At 51.5% G+C, this 12192-nt stretch overlaps 1 protein-coding gene across 4 annotated transcripts in view; it reads right to left on the bottom strand.

Annotated features, from left to right (window-relative positions):
* TENM4 (teneurin transmembrane protein 4) overlaps positions 1 to 12192 on the bottom strand; it is a 1359030-nt gene that overhangs the window by 209088 nt on the left and 1137750 nt on the right. For 3 of the 4 annotated variants that reach the window (XM_032427010.1, XM_032427011.1, XM_032427009.1), the window contains 2 exons: positions 3712 to 3810; positions 2295 to 2530 (listed from right to left, as the gene is read on the bottom strand). In XM_032427010.1, the coding sequence (XP_032282901.1) occupies positions 2295 to 2530; positions 3712 to 3810 (335 nt within the window). Of the gene's footprint in view, positions 1 to 2294; positions 2531 to 3711; positions 7014 to 12192 lie in introns of those variants that run through there. The other variant, XM_032427012.1, reaches the window with a different exon arrangement.

The following is a 12192-nucleotide window of genomic DNA, read 5'->3' on the forward strand; positions in this document are numbered from 1 at the left end:
TGCTCTTGGTGTTGGGTATTCCCCAAATAGCCCCTGAGCTGCCTCAATTCACTGCTGACATAGCTGTCTCCTCTTGTAAGCTACGGACAACTCAAGGGCAGGGACCATATCTTTAGCCCTGACATTTAGCACAGTGCCTAGCCCAAAGCAGGTACCCCATATGGTTTGCTGAAGGAAAAACAAAATTCACAAAATCATGGATTCAAACACTGTCAGTGTTGGAAGGAAAATTAAAGGCCATCCAGTGAAAAATCCCAGTCAGTGCTTAAATCTTATCCTTGCTATGCAGTCATTGAGCTCTATTTGTACCCTTCCTATGACAGGGAGCTCACTACCTCCCAGTATATCCTATCTAAATTTAGATTGCTGAAGACTGACCCCATATTCTTATTACACGGGAGAAGAAGAAGCCCATGGGATGTAAAACAGAAGAGAGCTTATGTAATCATACAAAGATGTATTCTTTCTTCCTGAACCAGGCTACGTAGTAGAAACCTAAGTCTTCACCGCAAGCTGATGTCTTTATGCAGCCAACGACTTGACTTGTGATGCACAGAGACACTGCTGGTTCCGAAGTCTGCTCATTTAGGAAACATAGTGTCAAAGACAAGAGCTGTGCTAGTGGTTTACAGGGACACGGCTCAGGTGCCAGGAAGAAACTTTCATGCTGGGTGATGGTCCTGGGACGTTCAGGGCCCTCACCTGTAACCAGTTACCTCTCACTGGGCCTGGGTGGCCTCTGGCCTCTCCCAGTTTGGCTATTCCTTTTACTCACTGACCCACAGTAAGGATGGCAAATGCCTGGTATGTCATCAATACTCCCCACGCTGGTGACCACGACAGACATTACTAATCAAACACAGAGACCCTTTCCCACTGAGCTTGAATATAGCCTCAGGATCCTTCTTAACACAGCTTTCCAGGCAGCAACAGCTAACCAATCACAGAGAAGAGAAGAGACGTATGCCAACTTGGCCCTGGAGCCATGAAATTCTCTACATCAATCTTCACAAGGGGAAAAGAGACCTGGCGTATCAAAGAAGGCTTATTATAGCTCGAGACATATAAGGAGACCTCCCTGTTTGAGGGACTATCGTCTTCCTGATTACTTATTTCTATAAAATTCAAGAATCTTGAATGCTCCTTCCATGCTCAGATCCCTCCCCCTGAACAAGTGGGGGCCCACGTTTCCTTCATCATTCCCAGGACAGCGTGCACTACATCACCACACTGCCCGTTTTCATTCGCAATGACTCTGCCTATGACAGAGTCCCTTGCCACGGTGGACGGCACTCTGTCTTCCTCTGGCCTGTGCCAGTTACTTCTGTTTCTGGTTACTGGGTTTTTACTGGAGAAGTCCCCCTTGCTTATGGAATTATCTCAGAATTCCTCAGCATGGGTTGAAGGCCACCTCAAGCTGGCGTGACCTGCCTTAAACCTCAGAATGAGAGAATTTGAAGGCTGGAATGGACGGAGGGTTAAGCCAACCCCTTTGGATGTCTTTACTAACAGGCTGATTTACACAGAGGCAGCGGACTCTACACAACGCCTGCAGATCTCTTCAGAGACCGTCTTCCCTGGGAGCAGGCCGAAGACAGGGGCTGGAATGAAGCAGGAGACCGGGCTGTGTGGGAACTACATCAAAAGAGCACCCAGTTGACTGGCCTTCCATGCCAGGAGGCATTTCCTCCATCACGGAGGTGGCCTGGGGGCAGGCAGGCAGGCCAGTCAGAGCTGCTGGGGGTCTCCATGCGTCCTGTAGCCAGCGTTCACTGCTCACTGGGACCCGCTGCTCCTCAGCTGGGATTTCTCTGGGCTCCTAACCATGGCTCCACTCTGCACCTTGGCACCCACAGTCCCCTCAGACGGCCTCGCCACACCCTCACCTTCAGACATGCCTTCCGGGCTGAGGTCAGCAGAGTCCAGTCCAACCCCAGGGGACCCCGAATCCTTCCTGCTCCTCACTGCAGCTACGTGGCACCAGCAGGAGGGGCCTGTCATTTGTGGAGACGCCCATCTCCGACACTCACGTCCTGGCTCACCAGCTCAAAGGCCAGTCAGTGGACGCTGTGCCTCATGCTAAGCTTCCTTCTGGGCATCGTGCAGAGAGGAGAAGAGGATCCCAGAGAGCTGGCCATGACCGGCTCGGGGGTGGAGGCCAGCGCCCAGGGCTGCATGGCTCACCCTGCGCGACGGTCGCACCAGCTAGATGCCTGCAGCGTGTGCAGGTGTGTTGGTCGCTGCCCCCTGGGCGAAGGGGGACGAAGGGAAGCTGGGCCGAGGGAGGTGCTTACCCACGAAGTACGCCAGCAGGATGACCAGCGTGGCGGAGAGCACAAGGGCGCTCAGGGCCGCACACTTCCAGTTACAGTACTTGGAGGGCTTCTTGAGGCTGAAGGCCGGCCGGGCGAAGGTGCTGCGGGGCAGGGGCCGGGGCGGGGGGGAGTACACCGTGCTGGACGTCAGAGGGTACCCTGGCGACGTGGTGCAGAAGAGCGGCGAGGTGCCTCCCGGCTTGAAGAGGAAGTGCCTGTGGACGGAGAGAAGCCCGAGGGCGTCAGGGTCTGCGGACTCCCCGGGACCCAGAGCCACCTGGAGGACAGAGGCGGCAGTAGGAGCATGCAGAGGAGCCTGGAGACAGTCGCCACGGAGAAGACGGGGCAGACGGAGAGGAGGAGAATCACGTACCGGACCACACAACAGGGCACACGAACACACGCTTCCACGGAACACGGATGGGACAGCCCTACCCATGGGGAACCCCCCCACCCCACCCGGGCCAGGGCAGGAGGTGTTTCCAACCCCACAGAAGGCTGGCTGTGGAGACCCCTTTCCTGGGAAGGGATGGGGCTGAGATGCTGTTTCTTGGGTATTACACGAGCTGTTCTCTAAAATTATCGGTACTAACTTGGAAAGTATCTAAAATCATGTTCCGTGCCTTGGAGATAATGGAACCTAAATTTTTCTTCTCCCTCCCATACCTACTTTGCCAGTGTGCCTCGGTGGAGGCATGAAATACCATTCTTTGTGAAGGGTGTTTAGGGGGTGGGAACCAAGAAACCACCATTAAGTTCTGTCATGGTTGAGTCTCCCAGTGGCTCTTATACAACCAATGGCAGCAAATGCTTTCAGAAGCCAGACGCTACCTTCCAAACCCCTGGGGAAAGCTGTGTGGGACGAGAGATGGGCAAATGCATCCTACAGCCTAGCTACAGTCTTTAGGGCAGCGTGGCATGGTCAAAGCGCATGGTTGTGGCCAAACTAGGTGTCAGGAAATCCTCCACAGCTTGCCTTTAACCATGGCCATGGGAGAATTTGTACACAGCCTGGGAAATGGGGTGCACTGGTTGCATTGCATCCCCTGAAATCTTAGAGCAATCTTGCACCCAGAACAGATACTCAGGGCTACAAGACATACGACATAGGGCCTGTGCTGCATAAAAACTGCTACGAGATGGCTTTCAGAATGGCAGAGGCAGCCGATGAGATGCTGGGAGCTGCATATTAACAAAGCTGCTGTTAATATGCTGAAGCGAGGGGATTCCAAGGATAAACTCTTGCAAGCTGAACATGGACTTTGGGATGGGCATGCACCATGACATCATCACCTCCCGCAGGAGATCCCAGGGAAAGGTCTCAGGGTCTGCATGCAGGTGCAGGGGCCAGAGGGAGAGCAAACACAGAGAGGAGGACCATGGGGATGTCACCTACCCGTCACTGTAAGCCCCATCATGGCGGGAGGCGCTGAGAATGTCCATCTCAATGAGGTTGTCCTGCAATGTCCCTAGGAATGGCTGCTTGCCTAGGTTTCTACGCACAATGGAGACATGAATGAAGCAATGAGTCATGCATCGATGAAGGGGGATAGTAGAGAAACACATAAAGTAGCTGTCTGGCGCGGCTGTACGTGAGACCAGCGGGACACGGCTGCCAGGCGATGGGTCTTGGCGCAAGCCACATGTGCAAGGGGTCTGCCTGGCGCAGAGCATCCAGAGGGAGCATTCTCTATACGAACCTGAATGTCTGACGGTTGTGGCCACCCAATCACAGCTTCCCCTGATCAAGACTGATGAAGTCTCAGGCACTGAGCTAGGCATGTTACATCCATTCATCTCAAATCTTCAAAATAGGCTAGGAAGGCATGCCCCCATTTTACAGACGAGGACACCAACATGTGGAGAGGTGACAGGATTTGCCAAGGTTACCAGCTAGTGAGGCTAAATTCAGGAGTCTGAACTCAGGTTTATCTGTTTCCAAAGCCCGTGCTTTCTCTACTTGAGACGGTGTACGTCTGTTTAAACAACAGCTGAAGATACTTTGTGAGTCCAAAGGAAAAAAAAAGACAAGTGTTTGGGGCCATTTTCTTCTCAAGCAGTGGTTCTCAAGTTCGAGTAGGCATCAGAATCATCTGGAGAGCTGCGCTTTGCGGAGGCCCACCCCCAAAGATTCGGAGTCAGGAGGTGGTGGTGGGGCCTGAAGATCTGCGTTTCTCACAAGCCCCCAGGTTGATGCTGATGACATTTAGAGGGCCAAGGTGCTTCCGCAGAGCAGGGACCTCAGTGATGACTGAGTGGTGAGGCTGGCACCCCTCAGAAGACAGAGGAGGGGGCTTTGGCCCCCTCAAGAACAACAAGGGCAGCGCAGCGTTTTGTGACATTACTATTTCTAACGCAGAATGAGGAGAGACGCACTTGCCCTTTCTGGCCTCAGCCATGCCTGCTAAGTGGTATGGTTCACACTTGGGTGCGCTGGATCCTGTTTTCTGGTATTTTCTAGGACTGCTGCCCCCTCACTTGAAAACCGTGGACGGCATCATGTTAAACAAGCCGGTGTGGCTTCAGCCTGCTGTGTCCACCTCCAGGAAGGGCTACCTGCAGAGAGCTAGCTTTTGAGTCCAGCCCTGCGAGGGACCTTCCTGCCCACTTTGACCAGGTCTTGAGAACCAGAGAACCCAAATTCAAGTCCCATTCCTGCCTCTTTCTTGCTGTGTGACTTTGTGTAAGAACTGCAACCTCTTCTGATTTTACACTTCCTTCATCTGTAAAATGGGGATGATGATACTAAGTTCACAAAGTGGATGTAGGGCCCACAGAGTAATGCTAGAAGAATTTATAAGGGCTGAACAAAAATTACTAATGCTAATTGATGTATATTAGTAGTAATTTATGTAGCATGAGTACTAATACTAAGAAATATTATGAAAGTACTAATGCTAACCTACTCTACGTCCACCGTATCTTATTCATTGTTCTAGAACACCATATTATCTAATTACTCCCCACAACAATCTTACAAAGTCAGTGCTATCATCTTTGCTTTGTAGGTCGGCAAAGCAAAGGCTCAGAGAAGTAACTTTTCGAAGGTCCTATCACAGAGTAAGCAAGTGGCCCACTTGCTTACTCTGTGATAGGACCTTTGAAAAGTTGAAGGGTCTGTCTGACCCCAGAGCTCAGGTCCCTGGGCCTCATAACCCTGTGTCACTGCTCAGCCTGGGGGTTTGTCCCCCGGCCAGCCTTACAGATGGGAATGAGGAGGGGCTGTAAATACTTTCCCAATGTGTCATTTCATGAGCATCCTCGGGGACAGTGAGAGCACAAGGCAACACTGTTTAGCAGCCGGAACCACTGAGTCCTGCTGTGGTGGTGGGGACCTCCCCTTCCAGAGAGGTCTGAGCTGCCTGGTGCCCAGGCTGTTCTGGTGGTGTTCATGGTCCCAGGGCCTCGCACAGTGTCTGAGGGGAACTGCAGGGGTGTGGAAGCCCTTCAGAGTGGCCTCATTTCTGCCCCTGCCATTGGGCAGGTGAGTCTGTCTGAGCATTCATAAACTAGGATGATCTCTTCTTATGGAAGCTACAATATAATTTGGATCGCGCTACTTCTCTGCTCACAACCTTCCAATGGTTCCATGAGAATAAAACCATGGTCTTTACCTGGGCATACGAGATCTGGCCCCTTGCTACCTCTCCAACCTCACTTTCTGTGCTATATATACACTGGCCTCCGTGCTGTTACTCCAAACAGCTAAAGCCTTTGTCGTCATTTGCTTGAACGGCCTTCCCCCAAATATCTGCATGGGCCATTCCTTCCCTTCTCATAGCTAACGGTAATAGCTCCCACCCTGCTCTTCCTCAATTACCCCTGGCCCCTTGCACTGCTTTAGTTTTCCACATAGGCCTAGATGCACACACACACACACGTGTTTTTTCCCTATTGTAATTTCAGTCCTGTAAGGGTAGAACTCTTATCTGCCTTGTTCTCTGCCCATGTGTCCAGAGTCTAGAAGAGTACCTGGTACACAGTAGGAGACACTCAATAAATATTTGCTGAATACTGTGAATGACGGGTATACAAAGGGAAGCATATCACAGGCATACAGTTGGTGTTTAATTGAGGCTTGCACAGGTGTTTTATTATTATTTCCCCCATTGCCTCTAGTTCAGGAGGGAATTTCCAGTCTTTCCACAGTCCATATGGCCCAGCCTGAGCAGGTCCTTACCACCCCTGCCCAGAGGGCCCAGAGGCAGTGGGAGCTTATCCCCGGGCCCCGAAGCTGGTTGCATGGCACTCTCCCAAGTATGCCTGGGAATCTGGCCTGCATCGCTAGGCTAGGACTGTGCGCTCAGACAGTCACATGTGAACCTTAAAACCCAGCAGAAACAAATAAACATATTCAGAGAAAAAAACACATGAAGGGTTAAAATCGAAATGTTAATAGTGGAATTTTCCAATGTCTGGATCAAGAGTGGTTTTTATTTTTACTTCGATGATTTAAAGAGAGACGGCAGGCCATTCTCTCCTAAAAGGACACACCTATTAGGACAAGGGAAGAGGCGGTGCGCTACGACAGAGGGTTTCTGGAGCGACGGACTGCATGAGACCCCCTGAAAGAGCTCCCACCCTCACGCCAACTCAGGCGTCCGGGGGGACACTAGCACTCGCTGAAAATGCTGCCAGTTCAGAACGCTACCACTACCTTCAAATACCCCGTTCTGTACTTCTTCTTTTTTTTTTTTTTTAAAGATTTTTTATTTATTTATCTGAGAGAGAGAATGGGAGACAGCATGAGGGGGGAGGATCAGAGGGAGAAGCAGACCCCCCACTGAGCAGGGAGTCCGATGTGGGACTCGATCCCGGGACTCCAGGACCATGACCTGAGCCGAAGGCAGTTGCTTAACCAACTGAGCCACCCAGGCGCCCCCCGTTCTGTACTTCTGAAACTCAGTTGGGCCCCAGGTGATTGCTGAGGAAACTGAGGCCCAGAGAGACAGGTATCCTGCTCCCACGCACACAGCAAGTCAGTGGCAGAGCTGAAACTAAAACCCAGGCGTCTGGACTCCCAGTTCAATGCTATCCCCTCAATTTCCTGTCCATTGCCTGTTCCCAACTCTGAGGTTCCAGTTCTTCTGAAAAACAAAAGCTATGAGTGTTTCCTAATGGAGACCCTTGCTGCTGAGGCCCCCTTAGGTCACAGTCGTGCACGGTCTCCGGCTCACTGCGGCTGGGAACTCCGGGATGGACGCTGGAGTCTCATGACCCTCACACTGGTGGGTACTGTTATCTCATTTTCAGATACAGAAACTGAGGCCCAGACAGGCTGAGTGACTGCCCAAGATCATACAGCAACCAAAGGGTAGGGGTGGGACTCAAAAGCACATCTCTCCGACCTCACTGCCCCCCACTGCCTCTCGGGAAAGAGGGGCGCAGTCCCTGGAGTGGGGCACAGCTAAGCACAATACTGCTCCTACGGCTCTTCTTAGCATGGGGAGGGGACCAGCTCCCCTCTAAGCCTCAGAGGAGGCCACGGGCAAGGCCCCCGAGCTGCCTGAAGCAGGGGCTTCCAGTTCCAGCCCGGGGCGGGCAGAGCTCGCCTTCCAAGGACAGAACAAGTAGCTTTTGGGAAGGAAGTGGCTGGAAAGTTGCAGTGCCCAGTCCTTCAGACTGCCCCGCTCAGCAGCCCATCTTCTCACCATGAGCCTGCTGTCCTGGCCCGTGCTTCACCCTCAGAGCCCTGGGACAGCCACGCGGTAGAGCAGGCCAGACATTGTGCCCACATTCTGTAGCCGACAGCCCCAAGGTGTGCAAGGCGTCAGAGATTTGGCCAAGACCACAAAAAGACTTAGTTCTAGGGCTAGCATTTTAACAAATGAATGAACAAAGAAACAAAAAAATGAACTGGGTCTTCCAGGTCATAGTGATCCTTGTAAAAGGCCAATCCTATAATGTTAACTAGTGGCCCCGCCTTCTGCCTTCCTTGGGTCCCCTGCTCACAGGGAGAAGTACGACCTTGTCTTCCTGTAACTCCAGGCCCTCCATTGCTGACCCTCACTTACATGCATCTCCATGAGGCCCCCTGCCCCCCCCCACGTCTGAGCCATCTCTCCAAGACACTAAGCTCTCTCTGTGCCTTGCACAGCTGCCCCTCATCCCAGGATTCCTTTGTCCCCTGCAAACTCCTACCAATGCCTGTCTGAATAATCAGGAAGGTGGCACTGGAGAATGGCTAGGTGCATGGGCTCTGGAACCAGCTGGCCGGGGTGGGACATGTATTGGCTGTGGTTCCTGAGGCAAGTTACTTCACTTTCCTGTCTTCAGATTCTTCATCTCCAAAGTGGGGATGATGATAATCTTCCTACCCATGCAGAACAGTTACCACAGCCATCCTGACTGTTATCCTTCGAAGGGCCTGCTTATAAAGTTGGCCCTGGGCTGGTATCTGGGAACAGAGGTCTTCAGGAGCGTTCTAACCATTAACTGATGAGTAGCTGATTCAGGGTCTAAACTGTGTGTACAAACAATATGGTTTATGCTGAGCACTGGCTTTTCTTCTGTGAGTTTGGAATTTGGGCCTTTGCCAGGTAGGAGGTGCCGGTGTGACCAGCCCCCAGTAGAAACCCTGGGTGCTCAGTCTCTGATGAGCTTCCCTCTACGGAGCCCCAGTAAAGGCCCCATGAGTGCTTGGTATGATCGTTCCTTGATGCCCCCACGCAGAGGGAGCCACACCCTCCTCTCTGCTCAGAGCATCCCCCCTCACCCCACGAGTCACAGTATTATCCAGAGTCCCATCTTTACTCATTCACTTATGGGTCTGTCTTCCTTACAAGGCCATGAGCTTCTTATTGGACTGTGGTTGTGTTTTCTGCAGGCCTATGACTGAATCACCAGACGACAGGGACGACTGTCCGTCCCAATTTCCTGCAATGCTTAGGAGTTGGCCTGGCCCACTAGAAGGTGCTGTGTGCTATTCTGGGAACTATACCAAGCCTGGGTTGGTAACCACCAGGACGGCCTCCCATCCCTGAGGGGTGGGCAGGGCTATTCCCCAAATTGAGCAGGACCACAAAATGGGCCTCAGGCTCCCAAACCAGGCCTGGGATCAGATGAGCTAAAGCAGGGGTCTGGCAGACTTGCACCCTGGCTTCCCCTTCATCTGACAGGAGCCCGACAGGTTATTAATCAGACAATCCCTATGAAATCAATTAAGCATTTGATGCTGCAGAGCGTGAAGAAGTGGACCAGGGTTTAGTGGACCCTGAACATGTGGATCCCACCAAGATGGACCACAGATGCACCTGCAGGCCTCAAGGCAACATGTGACCCCTGCTCTAGGAAGCACAGGGAGGCCCGGTCTTCCCCCTGTGGACTCCATTACCCCTGGAGAGGGCCAGAGGCAGTGGGTTAAGCAGGTCCTCCCTCTCGCTTGTCCTCCCTGCCCTTCTTTCCTTCCAACATGAAATCTCAACCCCTCCTGGTTATTCTGCCAGCTCTTATGCTATTTGCTCAGCTATTTACTTTTGACTCTCCACACGACTCAGTTGGACAATTAGAGAAGGGCCTGTGACAGTTTCTCTGGCATCAGGGGGCTCCCCATTCTCGTGGGGCTTGGTAATAGCTGTTGACAACAAACCACCTCAACTAGGCCCTGCTCTCTTGGGCTTCTAGGCCTTCGATGAGGCTGTGCAGCCCCCATGCCCTTCCTTCTTCCCAGCTCCCCCTGGGGACTCCTACTTGCTGTCAGTCGCACGGCACCAGGCCCACTGGGAAGTCTTCCCTTTGGCCCACTCAAGTTACGCATAGCTTTTTATTCATTTGTTCCGTCATTCATTCATTTAGCCTGCGTTAGTTTTCCAGCACCCATCATGTGGCAAGCCGTGTTGCCTGCCGAAAATCCAGAGGCATTAAAACTGATTCACTGTGTGTACCTCTATCACAGCATTTGTCCCACTGCAAGAGTCTGTGCTCTTAAACATCCTGCCTGCTGGGCACACAGTAGGCACTCAGTGAGTATTTACTGAAGGACAAGCACTACATGGTAAGCAGTTGAGCACGTACTGTGTGCCAAGACATTTGCAGACAGTATCGTATATAATCGCTACAGGAGCCTCAGGAGGCACTACGGTGGGTTGGAAGTGGCTGAAAATCCTTGGGCACCTCTCCCTTTGAGAAGTGGGGTCTGTTGTTCCTCTCCTGGAAGCTGGCTGGCCTAGGACTGCTTTGGCCAACAGAACAATGGCAGAAGGGACGCTATACCATTCCAGGCCAAGCCTTTAAGAGGATCAGTGGCTTCTGTCGCAGTGCCATGGAGCTCCAAGCCACGGAGTATGAAGTCCACTCCCCACTGGGAAGACTTGGTGGAGAGGCCCTGAGACCACAGTAGAGGGTGAGGGGCCACTGAGCCCAGCTACCCAGCTGTCTTCTGCAAGGCTCCGGCATGTGAGTAAGGCCACCCTGGCTCTTTCAGACTGCCCAGCTAACAGCTAACGCCGCTGACTGACCCCCACTGACACCACAGGGAGACTGGCCCAGCTAGCTCTTCCTGAGCTCCCGCCTCACACTGCGAAGTATAATCAACTGGTGGTTTCTTTAAGCCACCAAGTTTGACAGGCATTTGTTATGCAGCAAGAGATAATCACAACAGGAAGTTACTAATATTTTCTCCCTTTTAGAGGTGAAGAAATGTAAGGTCTAGGTCCACAGCTAGTGAGCAATGGGGTGGGGATTGGAGCACAGGATGTCTGACCCTAAAACCTGTGATATGAACAAGTAGCTTCAGCAAAAGGACCATCACTTATGTTCTCAGAACATCAGGGCCAAACTTCCTTCTCCAAAGTAGAGAAAAGGTACAACCTGCTGTTTCCTCTCAACTCCTCTGGTGAGTAGGAGCCCAGTAAGTATTTTTTTGTGACTTTTTTTCTTCACAGGGTTGATATGGGAAGTAGATACATATGAAAAAAATGGGAAATCATTTTTATAGTATGTCTTTTCATGCCAGGCACTGTGCTTTATGTTTCTTACATGATATTTCATTCACTTCCTCCCAGTCTAAGAGGCATGAATTCTTATCCCATATTACACAGGGAAATCAAGCTTCAGGGCTATAAATGAACTTGCCGGGCCAGTAAGTGCTAAAGCCAAGACAAGAGTCCAGGTCTCCTGACTCTAAAGTCTGCTCTCTTCCTTACATCACCACGCTGGTCAAAATTACATGTGATTCCATCTGCCAGATGTGACACTGATCTCTCTTAAACGTTGTTGGTTTTGTGCCACCAACCAGTAAAGGTCAGTATTAAGGTCCAGCACTCTGTGTTATCCATTGTATCAAGCACCTCTCCCAGTTTTAAGCCATCTTCAGATGCACAGAACTCTGGGGTCACAGAGAAGGCCCATCTCCAACATTTCTTCTGGGTTTTTAAGAATAGGTAGGACTTTGCGAGACCCAGAAGTGAGGAGGGCAACTCTGGCAGAGTGCTGTACGAGAGCACGCGCAAGGCACGGGGGATGAAAGGGATGGGCGTCTGGGGAAGACTGATCCACAGAGATGTATACTCCTATACACGTACACATACTGAACATTCAATATGTATATAATCATATCTGTACGGACTTATATGGAAGAGTACAGATGAGCAGATATATGCCAGCATGTTAACAATGGTTACCATTTGGTGGTAGATATATGTGATTTTTTCTTTGTTCCTAAGTGTTCTGTAGAACATTTATTACTTGAGTGATAAAGCATAAAAGAAAACAAAGTTCCCTGTGGTCTATGCATGGGTGTGGGAGGACAGAAGGTCAGAAAGGCAGGTGTCAGCTGGCTGATGAAGCAAGAGAGGTCAGCTGGGACCACCTCGGCATCTCACCTAGCCATCAGGAAAACACCTGCTGCTCGGCCTCTATCTTCCTCTCCCTTGAAAAA

Source organism: Phoca vitulina, unplaced genomic scaffold, assembly GCF_004348235.1.
Source record: "Phoca vitulina isolate PV1807 unplaced genomic scaffold, GSC_HSeal_1.0 scaffold36, whole genome shotgun sequence".
Classification (NCBI taxonomy): Eukaryota; Metazoa; Chordata; class Mammalia; order Carnivora; family Phocidae; genus Phoca; species Phoca vitulina.